Here is a 21,228-nt window from a genome sequence, read left to right as displayed (position 1 = left end):
GTCAGCATCAAGTCCACATTGTCCCAGGCATTGCACAAATACATGGTAAAGCCTTGTCCACAGTGACTAATTGAGTTGTTTAGGCTGTCCTGCGCAGCCAAACAACTGCCTTTTGAGCATGGGCACAGTGCCAGCAGTTGTTTCAGTATGTTTGGGCAAGGCTACTTTACAAATGAGCCTTTGGGTAGTAGCTTTACGTGTCAGTGTGTCCACCAGGGAGTTTTATTCCTCTTGGACGTTTCAGTCATGAACCCTTGGAAGTGCTGGCCTTGCAAAGGAAGCCAGCCTTGACCCTGAGGAACCAGAAGTCTGAAAACAGAAATGACAACTGATGTCTGGGCAGGGAGGAAAACTTCCTCTCGTTGCCCTGAATCGCAGAGGACTGTAAGGACTGAACTAGTGTTCTCAGAGTCCTTGAGGAGTCCCTCGTTTTCTCAGTCAAAGACAACATTTCCCAAATTGCACATAAGATTCTTATCATTGGCCCCCAGTTTTAAGTGGGACTCATAACTGCTGAGCAGAAGATGAAGTAACTGACGAAGGCTGAGTTCTTCAGAGAAATTATTCTTACAGAATTTAGAACACATTTTCAGAAATAAATAGATGATGCCCTTGACTGTGCTGCTGCAGCATTGGAAACCTTCTGCTGGTAGGCAGGGAAAGCCCACAGTGGTATGTTAAACAAAATCACAGCTTCTCCTCAGTATTCAGCTGCCCTTCACATATTTCAGCATTGTTTATTTGAAAAGTAGGCTTGGTACCACTGGGCACTGGGTAAGGTTTATCTTGGAGGTCAGGAAGGTCTGAAGCAAGCAAGAAGAGATTACTCACAGTGCTCTGTGTTCTTGCTTGAAATCATAAATAAAAACAAGGCACGTTTCAAAATTCCAATCTTGGCATTGTCAAAACTATAAAATAGCCCTCTCCATGAACAGGAAAATTCATCATACTGGAGTGGTACAGCTTGAGAGGTAGGGTGGGCTCCTGCACAGCCTCTGTGCTCTGCCCTGTTCCCTGGTGCAAGGGTTTCTCTTGTACAAGCCCTCTCTTTGCTCTTTGCACAGAAACGCCTCTTGCTGGGAAGTTAACAGAACCAAGCTGGTTCACAGATACAAGGAGGCCTTACAAAAAGAAGAGGCCAAGCAGTGCTTGGATTTGCACCAGGCTAAGCACTGTCTTTAGATAAAAGGCAGGGCATGATGTGGTGAATTGAAGCAATGCTGTTTTCCCTGCCTCACCCAGCTGCTGGTGCCTCATTCGGGCTCCTGAGCCAGCACAGCTCAGTCCTGGGGCACTTTTGGGACACTCCCTGCCCAGCATGGCCATCTCCGACACTTCTGGTCCCATCTCCCAGGCTGGCTTCATTCCCATTCTGCACGGGCAGGATGGGAAGGATCCTGCCTGGCTCCCACCTCAGCAGCAGCCCGGGAATGGCAGCAGCTGCAGAGCTGTGCTGGGCTTGGAGAGGTCTGGAAAACAGACTTGGTCAAGGAGGGGACAGCGTGGCTGGGCTGGGAAACATCTCAAAGCAGCAGCTGGTAGAGCAGGTTTTGTGCAGACAAACCTTTCACAAGAATGATCTGCCAAGGCTCTGCTAAATGTATTATTTACTTCTGAAGTTTATACCTTGCACAGATTTGGGGAATTTTCTTTTGTTCAGGAACAGTAAAAGGCACATCTTTGACATCAGACTGACCACCTTGCCAATTTTCATGGCACTGCTCCAAACCGCACAGGCACTAGAGTTTTACAGATGTTTGTAAGAAGAATCTTAATCTGGGCACAGCATTCTCCCCTCTGCCCCACATTTTCCAAACTCAACAAAATTATTGATTGTGTGCAAGTGCATGGACACACATTCACATATTTAGTCTGACTCAGATGCCAAACATAGAAAATTTGAGCCCAACAGATTGCCATTTCCATTTTTGCATCTAAATAAAGTATTTTAAAACCTTATTTATTTATTTTTACCGTAAGATTTTATAACAGAAAATATTACAGGGATTTTACAATACACAGGACTATAGGGGTTCATTTACAGGGCTTACAGGATTAGATGGACGAGTCCATTTTAGGGTAGATTAGGAACTAAAAGCTTGGTTTAGTGAAAAATTCTAAATCCAGTTTAGAAAATGACATATGGTTTCAGTCTTATCTGTGAAGTGAGTTGTAAAAGGTTGTATTGGTTTCAGGAGTTCCTTGCTGTTTGAGTTGACACTCAACTGGTTTATTACAAGTAATAAATGCCCTCACGCAGTTGTATGGTTATGTTATCAAAACCATCTTCAGACCCATAACTGCTATCTTTCATTTCCAGAGATCTGAAGCCAGAAAATATCCTGCTGGATGATTATGGTAAGTCTCAGAGGTTTACAGAGATTAAAGTAGATTCAGTTAGTTTTAGGATATATATTGCACAAAGACAAATAATGCTCTGGAGTGGTGTAGAGGCTCAGCATACCCTAGAATTCCTGTCTTGGGGTGGGTGAGCTGCTGGAGCTCGGAGCACAGATGGAAGGAAGCAGCCGTGCCCTCAGCAGGGGCTGTTCTCGAGAGCTCAGCGTTGCTGGGGCCCTCTGCCTTTGCTCACTGTTTTTTCATCCTTGTTGCAAGGCCAATGCAACACAAAGGCAGCTCTAATTTCTAAATCTGTGCTTCCATCTCCGTTTTTGAAAGTACTTTCATCCTCTGCTGAGCCAAGTCTGACTTTATGCAAACCCAGGTACCTATTTGCTGCTGAAGGCAGTGATAATCAAATCTGGTGCTGACTTGCAGACCAGATGTAGCCTCTTCAGCCATCAGAGTTACAGAATTGTGTCAGCCCATCCATCCTCTGTCATCAGCTCAAGATACTTCCCCACAGCATGCTTCTCTCTGCCTTTTTTCATGGGTTTTAAAATACCTAATACAATCCACTGCAGTCCACAGCCTTACTGTTAACATTTATTTCACTGTTTTGTAGTGCCCTTAATAATGCCTCTTTTCCATATCACTGAAACTGCTCCAATTCAGTGATTCAGAACACTCTTTTCTTAAAATGTCTGAGCAGTAAATTGCAGGAGAATTTTAGCAATGACCACAGTTGTGGGTTTTGGACAAATTTGGGTCAAGTTATTATATCTGCTTTATGTTGTTTTGTTTCTTTTTTCCTTCCAGGACATATTAGAATATCTGATTTGGGTCTAGCTGTTAAAATCCCCGAAGGTGAATCAATCCGTGGAAGAGTAGGAACAGTAGGGTATATGGGTAAGTCTTCCACTGCTCATCTTTTTAAAAGTTTACTGAGAGTACTTCAGATTTAGAGATATTTCTGCCAAGTAAGCTTAAGAAAAAGAATTTAAAATATTCACATTCAGCTGGGTCCAGTTCCATGCAGCAACTCTCGCAGAAATCTTGATAGTGAAAATCAGAAGAGGGTGAAAGGATGGACCTCCACAGCTCTCAGTGAGGCTGGTCTATAACCTTAAATCAACAAAGAAAATTGAAAGGCGAGACAGCAAATAGTGATTTTAGTGTAGATTTATCTTAGGAGGGTTAATGCCAAAACAAAGGTTTCTTTCTAGCTGCTGCTTTGGATAGGAGTTACAATATATTTGTGTGGTTATGATAAAATGGGTAAGTCCACACCTATTGTCATCTTGAGCTTCCCTCTGTGTGCAGGGGAGGCTGCACAGAGGATGAGTAGAGATTTGTACATTGGCTAAAAAAACCCCAAAAACTACACTCCCTTATTTAGCTAGATCTGTTTTCTAAACTCAATGTAATTATTTTCATGCATTCTCTGGGTGGGCATATTTCTTGGAGTAAAAATTGCTTATGCTTATTTGACTGAATAGAAACTAGCTGATGTGAGCCACTGTTACACCATATGGAGACTTTAATGAAAGCAAGCAAATCAGTTGTCATGTCTAAATTTTGTTATCTCAGTGTAAGTTTGCGTGCACACTAAGGCTCTGTGCTTGTGAGCACGTGCAGATGTGTGTTTGTGCCCATGCATGGAGGTGAGGGTGCCTGCAAGACAGTGGCTATCTGCCCAAAAGTATTGTCTGTGGTTGCAACACAAAAGTTCCTTTGAAGGGGAAAAATAAAAGCTATGAATTGACCAAAGAGACAGAATTTGCTTTTGAAGAAATGTCATGGCTGTTTACAGGATCTGTGTTTGCATTTAATTTCTTCCCTAAATGGAGAAATCGGGGGGAAATCTTAAAATTAGGTCTCTGCTTAATATTTAGATCCAACTTCTTTCATGATTTTTTTTTTAATTGGACTGAGTTGATAGAGAAATCAGAAGACAGCATGCACAAGGCATGTAGCATGTAGAGAGAACACCATGACATGGAGCATGCTGCATTTCATGCAATGCCGTCAACTGCAATCAGGAGGTGTTTTTGTATTTTACCCACCATTCTCTGTGCATGTGTATTCAGTCACCAAAATGAAACTTCTAGGCATTTAAGTGCTTTGCCTATGTGAATACCAGCCGTTTCCACAAGGCATCTGACTCTCCTCCACAGCTCCAGAGGTGTTGAACAACCAGAGATACACACTCAGCCCTGACTACTGGGGGTTAGGCTGTCTCATTTATGAAATGATTGCTGGGCAATCGCCGTTCCGTGGAAGGAAAGAAAAGGTGAAGAGGGAAGAAGTGGACAGAAGAGTGCTGGAGACAGAGGAGGTGTACTCCCATAAGTTCTCTGAGGAGGCCAAGTCCATCTGTAAAATGGTAAGGGGCTGGAAGGCCCAGTGGGGCAGCTTCATTAACAAGCTGTGTCTGACACGGTCTGAGCAGTAACAGGGTGCTATAGAAGGGCTGCAGAAACGAGGACTAACCAAGCTCATCTGTGGATGGGATGATTGCACTCTCTATTCATTCAAATTGTGTTTATTTGGTCTTGTTTCTCCATGAGATTCATCATGGTCATCCTGAGCCCTCTCCAGAGTTTTATGGCCAAGGGAGCGGTATCTATTCTCATGAGACTTTGAATGTTAGTTTGCAGTCAAGAATGCGTTTCTGTCTTTTATAAGCTTGTAGAAAAAAATAAAAAGGACTTGATGATGCAAGAATCTAATTGTCTCCTGCAAGGAACTGCAAACCCCACGCTTCCATTGTCTTCGGTGAGAGCTGGGGGTAAGCAGGACAAAGATTATGCAATGAAATTATTGTGACACTCAAATGTTGTCCCGGCCCATCTCACTAACTTTGTTAGCAGCTTTTCCCCCAGGGTGCCAGGGTATCCAGCTTTTCTTAATACTGTTGAGCTGTTCTTCAAAATGTTTTCTCACTCCTTCAGCTGGGAGTCATTTTTGTAGCACAATAGCCATGTCTGACAATAGAAATCCTCAATCCCTCTGAGAAATCTCAAAGCTGTGTCTGAATTCATCAGTGTCTTGTTGACATCCATCTTTAGAAGGCTGAACTGTAATTTGGAAAAGGATGTGGCTTTTTCTGGGTGTTTTTTGCTAATGAGTGAAGACTCCTTTGGAGACAATGACCTATCTGTGTTTGCTGGTAGAGGGAGAACAAAGGGGAGGAAAGGTCAACAAATAGGTAGGGAGAGTTTCACCAATGTCTTGTGCAACAGGCAGGCAAGGAGCAGATCCACAGCACTCTGCTTGGCTGGCTGCATGAAGAGACACTGAAGTCTCCTTGCAAAATAATAATGGTAGCACTGCCAAGTATCGTGCCTGGAATTCATTAGCTCACAGTGCACCAAGTCATTCCTGAATCCTCAGGGTGGTAATTAATGACATCACTCTTGATAGATGCTCTGGGCCATTCCCTGCCCTTAACTGGTGATGCAGAGCCCCCAGTGAAGCTGACACAGGAGGATGTGGGGCAGCCCTGGGCTCTCACAGGCCACCCCATGTGCCCCAGCAGGCTGCCTTCTCTCCTCAGGGAGCATCTCAGCTCTCACCAGGTGAGGAGCCTCATCTGCTGGAGTGGCAGAGAACTTGTGTGTGTCCTGCTGTTAATCTGAAATGGAGATGTGAGGCAAAACTTTCACCGTGCTGCTTGAGGCACAGAACCAAAATAGCTTGGGTTGAAAGAGACTTTTAAAGATCACATAGTCCAACCTCCCTTTTCTGGCTGGCATACCTTCTAGATGCCCTTCTTGCTACTCTTTATATCCCTTGCATAACAGAATGAGCATATACTTTGAAAATAACTATGAGAACTTTAAGCTGAGAAGAATTCAATGTAGCATTGATGGGATAGTGCTGTAGATGACCTACCACACTCCCAGGGGAGCAGACAGTCATCACACTGTAGTGGTCATTTTCATCTTTCACCCATGGAGACTCTGGTTTTAGGGAGTCAGGACCTCAGGAGATCATCTAGTTCTTTCTCTTGCCTCAGGGAAGATTGTACTATATATAAATATTCCTGAAATCTTCATCACTACTGCTTCCCTGTCCAATCATGTGGCATGTTTATTGAGGTGGTTTGTGCAGACTATTACTGGATCCAAAGATAACCTTTCCCTTTCTGAGCATTAATATATTGAGGCAGGAAGAGTCCCAAGTCCAGATAGTGAGTGTGATGGCATTTGTGGTTTCCCATCCAAAAGTAATTTATTTTATCAAGTGATGTTTTTTAAAAATTATGTTATGCAAAGATTTTCTCAAATTCTTTTTGCTTTATATATTGAAAGCCAGAATTTTGTTGCTTTGCATCACCATCTTAACAAGGAAACAAAGGAGTAATATAATACCCACCATACCTGCAAAACAAAGCTAAACATCACAATATATAAATGAAACTTGAGCCTTCTCGAAGATCCAACACAAAAGGCTTTCCCATAGTGGACTCTTCAGGCCAGGAGTGAGGAAATGTTTCCCACCGTGTTGCCCAACCTTCTCTTCAGAACTTACTTCGTGAGCTAAGAGCATCACCACCAGGAAATACATTACCTTTATCCATTTACTCATAGGAAAACCCTCTAGTGTCACCCCACGTCAGCCTTCCCCTCCTGGATATTTGTGCCCTTTTGCATTTTTGCAGGCACATATCATAGCTCCCATTAATCATCATCCATCCCATATTTCCATGTTTCATTTTGTAAGTAAATTCCCATAAATCAGACCTCGTTTTGGACTGAAACAGAGATGAATAACAAATAATTAGGAGCAGGGGCAGCTGGCTTTCTGGGAAAGTCCCCAACCCATAGTTCTCATATAACATAGCTGCTCTTGGTGTGTTTTTTCTGTGAAAAAATCCAGTCTTTCTAGGAAATGCTCCGTGTTTGTTGTTGTTCTGTCTCATACTTCATTGATGTTCATGCATGTTTTCCCTGACAAGTGCAGTCATGCATCCAAAGATGTGACTTGAAGTGCATTCAAGTCAGCAGTGTTGGATGGGTCCACATTGCTGTGCTCCTCTGTCAGTGCCCTGCTTGTCTGCATTTCCCACAGACTCATCTTCCCTGATGCCTTTTATCCCTGCAGCTCCTGTTTTACCCTACACAAGGGATCTCTAATGGGAGGCTGTAAAGAAAACAGAGCCAAACTCTTGGTTTGGTGTTCCCTAACAGGACAGGAAGCCAAGGAAACAGGGACAGGAGCAGTTCAGTTTCCTCTGAACGTTAGGGAGCATTTTTCCATGGTGAGGGTAGCCAAATGGTGGAACAGGTTGCCCAGAGAGGCTGTGTAGTCTCCACACTTGGAGATACCCAAAGCCCATCTGGAACAGCCTGCTCTAGGAAACTCTGCTTTGAGCAGAGGGGTTAGAGTAGACCATGTCCAGATGTGGCTTCCAGCCTCAGCTGTTACATGTATCTGGTCTCCATTCCCTTTCCAAAGTGCCCACCCCACCCACCACCAACTAAAAAATAATGTGTTCTGTTTTCCTTAAAAGCATTTTTTTTTCTGTTCCTCACTTACCATCAGGAGCTCTGTCATCATACAGCTACTCCTTCCTGCTGCCATCTCTCCCTTCTGCTTTCATCCCATGGAAATCAGCATTATGACACCTTAAAGTTTATCAGTGCCAAAGGGTAATTGCTCTGTCATCTCTCTTCTCTTTTAGTAATTGATCATAGAATTGCATTTCTAATGTCTAAAAATTGCTTAAAACAATATATTTACTTCAGTGTCAGGGCTGAACTTTAGCTAGGTGATTTCTTACACTGCTTGATCACCTGGGCCAGTGGAAATGGTTTTAGCATTCCCCTTGTCTCCTTTCATGAGTGTCAATTTTTTGTTTTTCCTTACTCCTATAATTTTAGGACTAACATCTTAGAAGTTGGAATTATTTATTACATGGTATGATCCGGATATGAACTGACTGATCACATGAAGATAAAACAGCACTTTGGGGACTTTGGGCTTTTTTTAGCAATCCTCACAACAGTTGTTTCTTTTTGTAAAGGAATCAAAACAAAGTTATGGAAAAAAGTCTCAGACAATGCAGACTTTGAATCCCCAGTGGGGATCAAATGAGTGACATGAAAGTATCAGAGAGCTCTTTATATCAAGATCTTGATGGAACTTCACTGCTGCTACTCAAGACTCTCTTTGAAAGTCCTGTTCTAGTCATGCTCTGCCCATGAACTCTGTAGACTAAACCCTAAATGTCCAGTGTCAACTGGAGCCTTTTTTTACCAGAACACACAGCTCTGCTGTTTGGCATTAACTTCATGCATGGTTGGGTGGCCCAGGACATCTCCAGATTTGAAACTCTCTGAATTATCTGCAGGCTCTACTGCAGAATTACATTTAAATTATGTTTGATGGGGTCCCTTGCACTGCTGTCCCAGGAGAGCTTCTCATCAGCCTGATGGACTTGCTTTTGTTCTGCTCTCTATTTATGTTAAATAAACCCTTTGCAGCTGAATTAAACAAAAGTGTAGAGGTGACTTATGGCATACTGTTGTTATCTCCATTTTCTTTTCTGTGTCAGATTCCCAAATGGGATGCATATTTCAGGCTCTTGCATGGGTTTACTATTACAGAAAGCTTCTGGGGCTGCAGGAAATGGTAAAAGACTCATTATTCTTTGGTGAAAGGGAGGATTCTCCCTTCTGGAAAATATTCTAGTCCATGCTGCATCTTGATATCTGCAACAGAAGCCACGAAGAATGTCTGGTTTCACCTGTTGCCATCTCTAGAGCTGGCTGCATCTACAGCTTTTCAAATTCCATTTATTTCTTAAATTTTGCTCCACTGTGACTCTCCTGGGACTCTCAAGAGACTGTCAGCTGCTCCCCTGCAGCAGGGTTTTGCAGGAGAATCCTCTCCTTTCTGTGTTCTTTCAGTCCCAGCCTATTCCCAGTGGCCTGTTCCCTTTTGTGTCTTTCAACCAGCAGTGGCCAGCCACCCACAACCAACTGCATTCATGCTCCAGAAACTTCCTTCTTGCATCTGAAGTTACTGAATACTCCCTTGTTTGTCATGGAGGAACCCAGGATTCCCCAGGCAGCCTTTTTCTGTCCTCAGCTACCCTTTTCTCTGACCGCACACTCCAAACATCTTACATCCTGACAAGGGCAAATTCACTCATCAGCTTGGTCTCCCCACTTATCCCCGAATCCAGACTGCAGAAATGGCAAATAACCCCCTTTTCATCCCTTCAGGGCTGACTTGAAAGCAGAGACTGCAGAGGTCTCCTGTATCATCTCCAGACAAGTCCAAATCTATCCCTTCCTACCACCACTTGCTCCTCAGCCGTTGCTGAAAGATCCAAGGTATCATTTCCAAAAGTGTATCAGAGCCACGGGTACTAAAAGTGGTCTTTCTGCTTTCAGAGTCTTCTTTCCAACTGTCAGAAAACTCCTATTTACATGAGAATAAATGATTAAAAGAACTTTTGGTTTCTTTGCCCATCCAGAATAGAGCAGTCCTGATTCAGATTGGAAATTCCAAAGTGAGCATCTTCAAGTAGGCTAGACCATAAAAGTGTTGGGATTAAAAATTAAAACAAACAAACAAACAAACAAAAAAAAAAAACACAAAAAATCCCTCACAACAAAAATCCTAGTCTCAGGACCATGAGAACTCAAAGTCTAATGCAATTATCTGAAAGCAAAGTATTCTTCTTTCCTTCTAGCAGGGAAAGCAAAGTTCAGAGAAGGCAGATCTTTTGCAGTGAGCCAGATGGATGTGGTACAGTATGATGTGAATCTTTCTGCTCAGAGAATGGCAAGATATTTCCTCAAGTCTTTTTACATTTATGGATCAACCACTTGTGATCTGTCAGCCCAGATGTCACCACCTAGACAGCAACAGAGGCAGAGGGAAGTGTGGGGAAGAAAGGGCTGCTGCTATTTGGAAGCTGAAGGTGGCTACTGTGGCCAGCACTGGTGGCTTTAGACCTGTTCCCCCAACAATCCAGTCTCCTGCTATTGCTGCTGCAGCAGCAGAAAGACCTGAGCAGAAAATTTTTTATGTCTATAAACCCCTTCTCCACCATTTCTGGCTTGGCTGCTGCCACTGCAGTTTGCCCAGGCCTGGCTGGAGGGTGGCCCCAGCACCCATGGGGCACATGGATTGCCAAAGCCATTTGCGATCTCAGGCTGGAAATGAGTCCCCCAGCAGCACAGCAGCAGGACTGAGGTGATTTTTGGAAGTCAGATAAGAAAATCACTAATGCCAGGTGGTAGAAATGCTCAATTCTAGCAGAGCATTCAGGGAAGCCTAAAGAGCCATGACCCTATAAATCCCTGATAAGGGCAGGAAACCCCAGCTCTAGACAGGCACCAGAGGAAAGAGCACAACATGAAATAAGTAACAAACAATTTCCAAGTTCCCCCTCGGTGAGGTGAGACAGCTTGAGCTGTTCAGCAGCCCAGGCAGAAGGTTCTGGGGCACACGAATCCTGAGCTGGGCACACGAACTCTGAGCTGGGCACACAAATCCTGAGCTGGACACATGAACTCTGAGCTGGGCACACAAATCCTGAGCTGGGCACACGAACCCTGAGCTGGGCACACAAATCCTGAGCTGGGCACACAAATCCTGAGCTGGGCACACGAACCCTGAGCTGGGCACACAAATCCTGAGCTGGGCACACAAATCCTGAGCTGGGCACACAAGCCCTCAGCTGGGCACACAGGCAGCATCTCCAGGCAGCCTTGTCCCATCGGGGAGCCCGCCTGGCTCCCGGTCCTTCTCCTGCAGGGCAGCAGGGACTCCCCCCCAGCCTTCCCAAAGATGTTTGCATCCATCATCCGCAGCTGGGACGGTGCCGGGGGCTGTGCCGGGGCTGCTCCCGCGGTGCCGGTGCCCGTCCGGGCTCGGAGAACCCAACCCAGCCGCGCCCCGCCCGGTTCCGAGCCCCGCCGTGTGTTCGGTGACGGGGTCGGTGCCATTGTCCCGGGCCGGGCCGATCGCTGCCTCTCGGCCCCACTGCGGGCCAGCAAAGCCGGGGCTGGCGGCGGGAGCTTTGCTCCATCCCCCGTGTCCCGGGAAAGCCGCCGGCCCCGCCGCTCTGCCCTTTCCTCTGCTGCCTCCCGGCGGCACCGCCCGGGCGGCTCAGCATCGCTGCTGGAGCCGCGGGAAGGTTTGTGTCCTGGAACACCGTCCAGTCCAAGCCCCTGCCAGGGCTGCTTCCACTGCACCTGCTTGCTCCAGCTTCACCCTGGAGTTGGGCAGCTCCAGGGTTGCAGGGGTAGCCACAGCTCTGGGCAGCCTGTGCCAGGAGCTCATCACCCTCAGGGGAGAATTTCTTGCTAATATCCTTTCTAAACCTGACCTTTTTTCAGTTTAAAGCCACTCTCCCTTGTCTGTTTGTGACATGCCCTTATGCAAGGTCCCTCTCCAGCTCTCTTGCACTGGAAGGTGCTGTAGAGTCTCCCCTGCAATTATCACAGTGTTTCTGTTCATGGACTTGCTTCTCTGGTGAACCAAAGATGCTGAGTGCAGTTGGTGGGCATTGCTGCATTATGGGACCCAGGAAACAGGCAGGATTTGTTGTAGCAGGTAGAGGTTGTGCACTGCCCTTCACTGAAAACAAACAAGGCAGAACTGAGAATAATTACTGGGCACTGGGTGCATGGATGAAACCCCCTGAGTTCAGTGGAGATAAGCCCATGACTGTAAAGGTTTGGTTCAATGTGTCATGTGATGCACTGGAATGTGGTACAGTGGGTGAGGGAAATACAATTTGGTAGTTTGGGGTTTTCTTTCCTAAGCACCTGTTCTTCTGAGGGAAAATTATTCTTACAAACATAAAAAGAGAAACAAAAGAACTGAGACAAAGCACATGGAACTTATGAATGTGCATCTTTCAATGTTACTAGGGTATGTGAGACCTCCTCTTGAAAATGTTCACTGAAAGCAGACAAAATAAAAGGTCTCTATTTTGACTGTAAATACTTTACAGCAGGTGACTTTCTGAGGATTTCACCATCACGTAGAACAGTGCAGTCCTAATCCATTTAAATCCATCTTTTAAATAACAGCATTTGCAACTTCCTTCTGTACTTCCCTATGGGCACATTGAAAAACAAGTGGAAATAAAAATATCTTTGTGGAGCTCTTGCTTCCTGACACCCTCACCATTCCTGTTGGCACGTTTCAGCTCCTCACCAAAGACGTGAAGCAGCGGCTGGGATGTCAAGGGGAGGGTGCAGCAGAAGTGAAGAGACACCCCTTTTTCAAGAGCATGAACTTCAAGCGGTTAGAAGCAGGAATGCTGGATCCTCCCTTTGTGCCTGATGTAAGTACAATAGCAAGAACCCCCAGTGGCCTCTTTTAAGAGGTTTGTTTCTAAAATAGCTTCTCCCTCTCAGAGCTCTCATTGCTCTCTGCACGGGTAGCTACCCCAGGAAGGTGTGATAAGTGGCAGGGCTGAAGTGGGGAGGCTGGGAGGAAGAGGAGAGAGGGCTCTGTGGCCATGTGGATGCAGGCTGGTAACCTGGGGCTTGATCCATTCCCACTCCTTTTACCACGGCCTTCCTGTACAACACTGGAGGCACTGGGAACCTTTGCATTCCCTTATCCACATTATTACTGTGACAATAAGTGTGCTCAGAACCAGGTGGTGCCTGGGACAATCAGCAGTGAAAGCCACATGTGTGCTTACAGGTTTATAGAGATGAAACCAGAAATACAAAGTCCAGAGCTCTGTGGAACTGGATCATCATGAGAACTGGATCATCTCTGTAGCAAACTACAGAGAGTCTGAGCCAGGCTCAGCTATCAAGTATCACCTCAAGCAGAGAAGGTGACTTAGACCTGAGAGAGCATTTGGAGCTTTTTGGTGTTCATGGGGGTTGGAACCCAACACTGAGTCCTTACTCAGATTTACACACCAGGCTCACACATACTGAAAGTCTTCGTTGCATTGGCAACAACAAAACTTTTTCCACCCTTTTGTGGTGTGGGTTTCTAGCCCAGTGCGCAGAGTTATCTGGTTATTTCCCTCCTGCAGGGCTCTCTTTCTGGCTGGAGCTTCTATCCTTAAAGTCCCCATATGGTTCTAAGTAAACACAGCTATTTTAACATATTAAGGGAAGTAACATCTTGGCAGTTCCCATTCCCATTGCTGCAAGCTCAACCAAACCAAAGTGGTTTGAATGCAACAAAAGTTTACTTTAGTTGCTCTGGTTTTGCTTTACATTTTGCTATGTGCCCTAGTTATTCCTGCCAATTAGCCCGTGGTGTTACAACCTGCTTTGGTGGGAAGAAATAAGAGACAAGCTACTATTTCTTTCTGATGTAGAAAATTATAAAATTCTGGGCTCAAATTTGGGATCGGCCAGACTGCATAAAAACTGTAAGGCTTAGGAGGCATCTCTTAAGAGACATGCTGGCAAAAGCAAAGACACATAAGTTTTTATGGCTATTTTTGACAGCTCAAGAACTACCCCTAGTTTAATTTATTTGACACTTCATCCATAGATCTCCCAGTCTTTACTGAAGTCAGCTGAATCACCCAAAGCTGTATAGCCAATGGCAGAAGTTGTTACCCAAATCAAGTCTCTCCATCCTCTTCTACATTACTCCATCGCCACAAAAAAGTTGTGGATTGCAGCTGTCAGGAGTGCAGAGGGGTACAGCCTTCAGCAAATAGGACTTCTGTCAGGAATTAGGTCACAGTGCTCAGAACTAGATAAATGAGGTACTGCAGAGTCGGACTCCTGGTCTGTGCAGACCATGGATGGACAGCAGGATTCCACAAGTGCTGGGTCAGGCTGGTCCCGCAAACCACCCCTCAATTATCCCTGCACACCAAAGGGTGGCTGTGCCCTTGATAGGAAATCTCTGGGCACACACACTGCCTGTGATAGGTAGCCATTGAAGACTCTTTCTGCTCGCTGGGGCTGGCTGCTGGAATACGAGCTGAAAGTTGCATCACTGCAAAGAGTTTTGTCTCTGTCATCCCAGAAAATTAAGTTGTTCAAAAAGGCAAAGCCATCTGACTGTTTCTTTGAAGAAATGCAGCCAAGTTAAAAGAGTTAATAGAGGTGATTCTGGGCAGCTTCCAGCAGCTGAGCTATTAATAAAAACAATGGAAAAATGCCAAACCTCCTGTTTTCTTTAGCAATTAGGATACATTCCTTTAAACTTTTAAGCTGCAAACTCCACAGCTATCTGGGCAGGAGGGCACTTCTGTCTGAGGCCTCTTTTAAGAGCTCTCTCCAGTGTGCCACTCATAAACGTTCGGGTTTTCTGTTGTTCCCTCTCTAAATGAAAAGACTACTGAACAGTTCCATTTTTCTTTTTTGGCTCTTTCTGTCCTTTTCCTCTCACTTCTTAACCAGATAGCACATGGATGACTAAAACCCACTTTGACTGATGCTTTGAGGACTTCAGAATAGGAAGCTTAATGTGCTTAAAGTGAAGTCAGCCTTTGATGATAAACATGCAGGCAGAGCAAGTCTGGAGAAGGAGGATGCAGACACACACTTGTTAGACATTCTCACTTGACTGAATCTGTGAATGAAAGCACATGGTCCGACTCAGAAATATTTTTCCTCTTGTCGTTTCTCCTTTTTTTTTCTGCTGAACATAGCCCAGAGCAGTGTACTGCAAGGATGTGTTAGATATTGAGCAATTCTCCACAGTGAAAGGAGTTAACCTGGACCAAACAGATGACGATTTCTATTCCAAGTTTTCCACAGGATCGGTGTCTATTCCATGGCAAAATGAGGTAAGGATGTATCATAGCAAAATTACTGCAATAAACCTCGTAACACAGATGGTTTAAGAGGAGGTCTATGTTTCCAGTAATATATAGCTACTGGATAACTTGCCAGACTCTAATGCTCTCATGAGTTACAAATGGCCTCTTTCAAGATCTGTAATGTTCCACAGATGTCAGGTTCAGGTGACTGTATCTGTTGGCTCTGTGTATTTGTGTAAATTGGCAAGGATCCTACTGTACTTCCTCCTGCTGGATTTCTACAGAGGCGTTTCGACAGCTCTCAGCACCTTCTGTGATACAGTTGGAAATCCTTAACAGAAGGATCCTCCACTGGTGACCCTGGTCTCACCCACTGCCTGCAGTCAGCCCCAGCTGCAGCAGTTCACTCCGGATCCTGAACTCCTCCAGCATTTCCATATCTGGGTCTTTGTTTCTGTTTGATATCAAAACACAGCCCAGAGTGGATTTCAGAACCCAGCTCCGCATTGAACAGCAGATCCAACTGGGATTTTGTAAGTGTGCCCATCTTTGCCTGATATTTTCTACAGTGCTGAAGGAAAGTACAGAAAGTCTTGTGGGGCAGCTTCTGACAAGTCTGATGTGCAGACACACAGAGCAGACTCAGCCTCTGTTTTTCATACACACTATTTGCCCTCTACAGACACCAGTAGGAATCCAACTGCTAACTCTCCTCACACACTGCTGACTTTGAAGAACCTAGCACTACTGGAATTTATTTAGTGCAGATGAATAATTCTTTTTTCTCTCTCTCTCTCGCTATACTCCACTAGATGATAGAAACAGAGTGCTTTAAGGAGCTGAATGTATTTGGACCAAATGGTACTATTTCACCAGACCTAAACAAAAGCTACCCCCCAGAGCCACCCAAGAAAGGATTGCTACAGAGAATATTTAAGCGACAGGTGAGATCTTTTATGACTTAACACCAGGAAACTCCTGTAGATGCCTGGTTTCACAGCCCTGTTCTGGTGATATTTCTGCTAGGAGAAAGGCAGTGCATCTTGGACAGGGCTGGCTCTCACATTTAACTCCATGTCCCAAGTTTTTCATCTACCTTGTGTGATTTTTTCTTGCCACCAGCAGTTCCAGTTAAAAACTTCTTGCCCAACCTATTTTTGATGTGGTGTGCTGAAATGCCTTTTGAAACTGTTCCGTGGTTTTGAGAAGTTTCTTGTAAAAATCCTTGATTTATGTGGTTAAAAAAATAAAATAAAAAAATAAATTTTAAAAAATTAAATTAAAAAAAGGAAAATGTGCATTTTTGAGGGAGGTAGTTGTGGCAGGAAACCAAGACAATAAAGAAGAGAGCAACCCAGATAAAACATTATGTGTAGCTTTTGTGAGGCACCATGGAACCCCTTGCAAATGTCAGTAACATATTTAGGCTGTTCTGTTTCTGTAGGGTTAAAGCCATGCCTGAGCATTGGCAGGTATGCTCTCTGTTAGTCAGATTTAGCAGATACTGACATTTTGCAGTGAATTGATTTGGCTTCTGGAGCTCAAGTGAGTCTTCTTTGGTGCATTCCTCAAGAACTGCCATGGTTCTGCTGACCTAGAGAGACTACAGGTAGGAAAATGAAGAATATTTTGCATCCAAAGATCTTCAAACAAGAATCTTGTAGCTCAGTCAGTACCATGAAAGGAACAAAGTTGATTTAAAAATAAAACCATAGATATTATGGAAATCTAATTGTCATTTTCTGCCTCTTCCTACAGCATCAGAACAATTCAAAGAGTTCTCCAAATTCAAAGGCCAGTTTAAATCATCACATAAATTCAAATCACGTAAGTTCAAACTCCACTGGAAGCAGCTAGTTCCAACTCAGTCCTATGAAACAACATGTTGCATCCTTCCACTATAATCTCTGGAGCTTCTGTGGATGAGAGAGCCTCCACCTTTGAGTGAAACAAAGAAAATCTGGATCTCCCACAATGGAGATTTTCTATCCATTCCTTCCAGTGGAGCCTCACATTTTAAGAAGAAATTTCCACTCAGGTCTGTTTGTGGAGGTGGCACTCAAGACTGTGTGAATCAAATTTGTCTCTTTAGAACATTGCAATAGAAATTCAATGAACATGACTACTTGCACGTATTTAAATAGCATCATACTAGAACTGAATTTTGTCTTTATTATTTTTAAAGAAAAGTTTTGTAAATTTCTCTATTGTCTCAGTTTACATTTTGTACATTTGTATTTAAATGAAAGTCAGACTTTGGAGGTGTATATTTTCCAAGCAGCAGCTGTAAAGCCATGTGTTTTAAGACATTTTTTTAAAAGAAACAAAATGTGACTCAAGACTTCCAGAGCCTCAAACGAGAAATCATTCTTTTTAGCAATTCTAGAAAATTCTTCATAAATCACTTTATCAGATGGGGTTTATTGACATGCATTTTTATGGAACAGTTTATTCTTAATTATTTTACATCTGTATATTTGGTTTACAGCAACACTGCATACATTTTTCCTCTTCATTAGTTTGTAATGTCTCGCATTAGATGCTAAAAGACAAGATTTTGATGCATTCAAGAATGCTACTTGCTATGCTGAAGGTTTGTGATGTCTTGGGACCAGCACAGCTGAGATTTGCACTTATGTTGTTATTCCATCAAAGGCATTTTAGTTAGAAAGGGAGCCCTGTTTTAAGCTCTTTTCCTTCACTACTGTTTGCGCTGTTTCTAACAACAGATAGAACAAAGCTGAGGGAGAGGTGATCAGGAAAGCAAATGTCCATTTATTTTTTCTAGGTCTTCAAACATACACCTGCTGAAATGAGAGCAAAACTCAAAGTATTCTCCATGCTGCAGTGAAAAGCCCAAGGTCTTTGCACAGCTGCCCCTATCAAAGAGGCAGCAGGAGAGAAGTTCAGCAGTCTGGTTTGTGCCAGCCATGAGATTTGTGAGAGCTTTGTAGAGCTGAGCTGTGCAGGTTCAGAGTGGGATCTGAGCTGCTTTTGGGCTGTGCCTGTACTTAAAATACTTCCATGTGCCATGGAAACACCCCCTGACACATCCCCTCAGTTAGAGCCTCAACTGATTGAAATGCCAGTATGAAATAATAACTCCCACTTACAGCTCCATCATTCTTTGTCCAGGATCCTTTAACCATGGACAAAGACTCTGTCCCCATTAGGATGAGCAGGATCAGGCAGGATCAGTAGCAGTACCTCCGGCATCAGAATCAGGCTCTTCTCAAGTATTTCACTGTTGTTGTTAACAACACCAGATGAAAAATATGATTACTTCCCTTCCACAGGAATTGGAAACCCTTTGTGCCCCCAGTGCAGGCAGGATTTCTACAGCCCAAAGTATTCTGTGGAATATGTTTGTTCCCCATACTCTTTACAATGTTGGCCAGACTATACTGTTTTTTTTTTTTTTAAATCTTTGGGTCTTCAGGTACATCTGAAAGCCACCCTGGTGTGGTCTAAAATCCTGTTAGCAAGTAGTGGAGCTACCCCAGGGTCCAAAGAGTCGATGATCAGTGGGAATCTTAATAGCCAAAATTATTTAGACTGCCATGTGTATGTTCTGTGTGGCCAGTGCTGAGGGAGAAAAGGATGAAGGTTAGTAGTGGCAAATCCCTGAGTGAGAAGCACACAGGAATGACACAATAAAACAGCTTGAAGTTGTGAGACAGAGAGATAGGACAGGGACTTGCCTAGAGCAGCTGACAGAGAAAAGTCAAGACAGGGAGACGAGGCTCTTCTATGTCAGATGGTGGCATTGCAGATCTTACAGAAGATGCAGGATTTTAGAGATGTTGCTAATTTGGCATGAGAAGACTAAAATTTTTGTTCTTCACCATCTCCCACCAGTACTGAGAAATACCAGCAAATCCCTTACTGAAAGCTGGTGAACAAATTGCAGATGTTGATTATAGGTTTTATAGATGTTGATATAGATGTTTTTATATAGATGTTGATTATACCTTTTAGATGCTACCAGCCTTAACTAGTGGTGGGTGACGTTTTAGGGACAGCAGTGAAGGACAGCGTTTGTGCCTTGTCCTGCTCTCCTTTCAGCCAGGACATCCTCACTCAGCAGCTCTAGGACTCTGGCAGTGGGGACTGAGGGACAATGCAAAGTCCTGGAAGGATGAGAGCATTCATTCCCCCTGGGTCCCTGGAGGATGTTGTGCTAGGGTTGGATATCCTGCATTCTCGAGGTGGCAGGAAAGAAGGATGCTTATTTGCACCTGAGGGGCTCAAGCCTGGTATGGAGCCCCTCTGAATCCCACTTCCTTGGAGTAGGGAGAGAGGAAGGGACAGAAATCATCACCAGTACAGGGAGATTTCATGCCACATCCCTTGAGTGTCTTTGTCCTGCCCGACAAACTACAAATAGTGTCTTACAATGCTGGAGCAGCAGAACTTTTCAGCACCCAGTCCTAGAGGACATAAAATCCATCAGAAGTGCTAAGGACCAGTCCTAGAGATTTTCTTGTCATAGTTTACCTACAACAGCAAAACCTGCAGGATTTCTTTTTTATTGTCCTTATTTTTGTTGGGATTTTTTTTTCTTCAGCTTACCTTGCACTCAGAGCTGGAGTAGGAGCACAGTCCTTGCACTTCCATTGTATGAACAAGGTGCAATTTGGTTGGAGCCCTGTCAAGGTAGTGCCCTGCACAGCCAGGCTTCCACAGGCATTTGACCATTGGCTCCATGGAGTCAAATTTAAAAACCACTGGGAACTCTGAAAAAAAACCTTACTGTTTTGTCATACAACCTTGGAGAGCATTTGCAATGATATTTTTAGTATTTTGATTCCAGGTGAATTTTGAGATGGGTTTGCACGTAACAAATTAGTAGAAAGGAGTAGTTCTGCAATAGGTTTCCAGACTGATTAATCTTTTTTATCTCCTCTTCACTTACCAAAAAAATGGCCATGCTCAGATCTGGTTGCTTGTTTTAAATAGAGAGATGAGCAAACTTAGCTCTTTTTAAGAATCAGAAATCTTTTGCAGTCTGATCCTGAATTATGCAAGCATGCCTTTTATTTTTAAATCTTTGGTGAGTAGTCTGATGAACACTAATTAGTTGACAGACTTTTATGTGTCAGGTGTTCGCTTTTCACTTTCTACAGTGTCTCAAGGTTCACCTGAGTCTTGTAGCAATTTTTCCCACTGTTGGATGAGAGGCCTTTTTTAAACAAAAAAATAATGAAAGGAAAAAATAACAGACTCTTTAAGTGCACTCTTGACCTGGATTATCTGAAAAGAGGTTTTTTCACAAGAATGGCCATGACTCAGATGTTGTTTCTGAACAAAAACCTGCCTGTGAAGCTCAGAAAGGCGTGAAGATAATCAAACCAAACAGGTAGTGCAGATCAAACTGAGTGTTAGGGAGCTGCAGAATTCAATACTGCAGCGTTCACCTGGCCCTGCTGATTAGAGACTCCTGGTTCCTGCCAGTTCTGAGACATAACAGCTCCCCATAAACACAGCTTGATACCACCTCAATTTGCAGTCACCCCAGAAACATGGCTGAGAGTGCCATCAGCAATAGGAATCAAACTTGGCTGACCCAGTAAAGCACCTGATTTGAAGACACTGATTCTTAATGTCATTCACCCAAACCTCAGGATCCAGCTTGAATTCTTTGCTCACGTTTCAAATCCAGTTGACTTTTTTCAGTGGCCATGCCTCAACTGAAAGAACCATCAGGGAACCCCCCTGCAGTAGTGGTAAAACCATGGGCAGGATGAGGAAGACACACAAGCTGTGAGCTCTGGAGGACAGTGTGTGAAGTCCCACGGTGTGAATCCTCAGCAAGGGTGCAGTGGCAGCTGGTCCCACCCTGCTGCACGTTCTTCCTTGGGCTCATCCTGTGTTGGTCAGAGTTCCTGCAGAGCTTCTGACCTGGGAATTGCACACACAGGGGTCTGGCCCATGGAACATTGTCCCTCTGAGGGTCAGAGGGGACAGCTGGATGAGGCAAGTAAGAATCCTCCCCAGCCTCAGGCAGGAGTTCCCTGCACAAGTTTTTCTGCAAGAGCAATAAATGCACAACCCTACAGCACAGCTGCTGCTTCTCACCAACTGCTGAACTGCAGGAACTGGCTCCATTGTGAACAAGGTGTGGGTGTTTTCACCCCTGCTCCACAATTAGTGGTGATCAT

The 21,228-nt window shown here is 44.2% G+C and overlaps 1 protein-coding gene across 1 annotated transcript in view; it reads left to right on the top strand.

The window, feature by feature from the left end:
* Window positions 1-16,475, top strand: part of GRK5 (G protein-coupled receptor kinase 5) — a 146,822-nt gene extending 130,347 nt beyond the window's left edge. The window contains exons 10-15 of the mRNA XM_062496049.1: window positions 2,321-2,358; window positions 3,160-3,249; window positions 4,518-4,726; window positions 12,521-12,658; window positions 14,957-15,094; window positions 15,880-16,475. Of these exons, the coding sequence (XP_062352033.1) occupies window positions 2,321-2,358; window positions 3,160-3,249; window positions 4,518-4,726; window positions 12,521-12,658; window positions 14,957-15,094; window positions 15,880-16,032 (766 nt within the window). The 3' untranslated portion in view covers window positions 16,033-16,475. The remainder of the gene's footprint in view (window positions 1-2,320; window positions 2,359-3,159; window positions 3,250-4,517; window positions 4,727-12,520; window positions 12,659-14,956; window positions 15,095-15,879) is intronic.
* Window positions 16,476-21,228: the final 4,753 nt, after the last annotated feature.

Source organism: Cinclus cinclus, chromosome 7 (genome assembly GCF_963662255.1).
Source record: "Cinclus cinclus chromosome 7, bCinCin1.1, whole genome shotgun sequence".
NCBI lineage: Eukaryota > Metazoa > Chordata > Aves > Passeriformes > Cinclidae > Cinclus > Cinclus cinclus.
The sequence above is the reverse complement of the archived record's forward strand: the minus strand, read 5'-3'. Positions and strand labels throughout refer to the sequence as shown.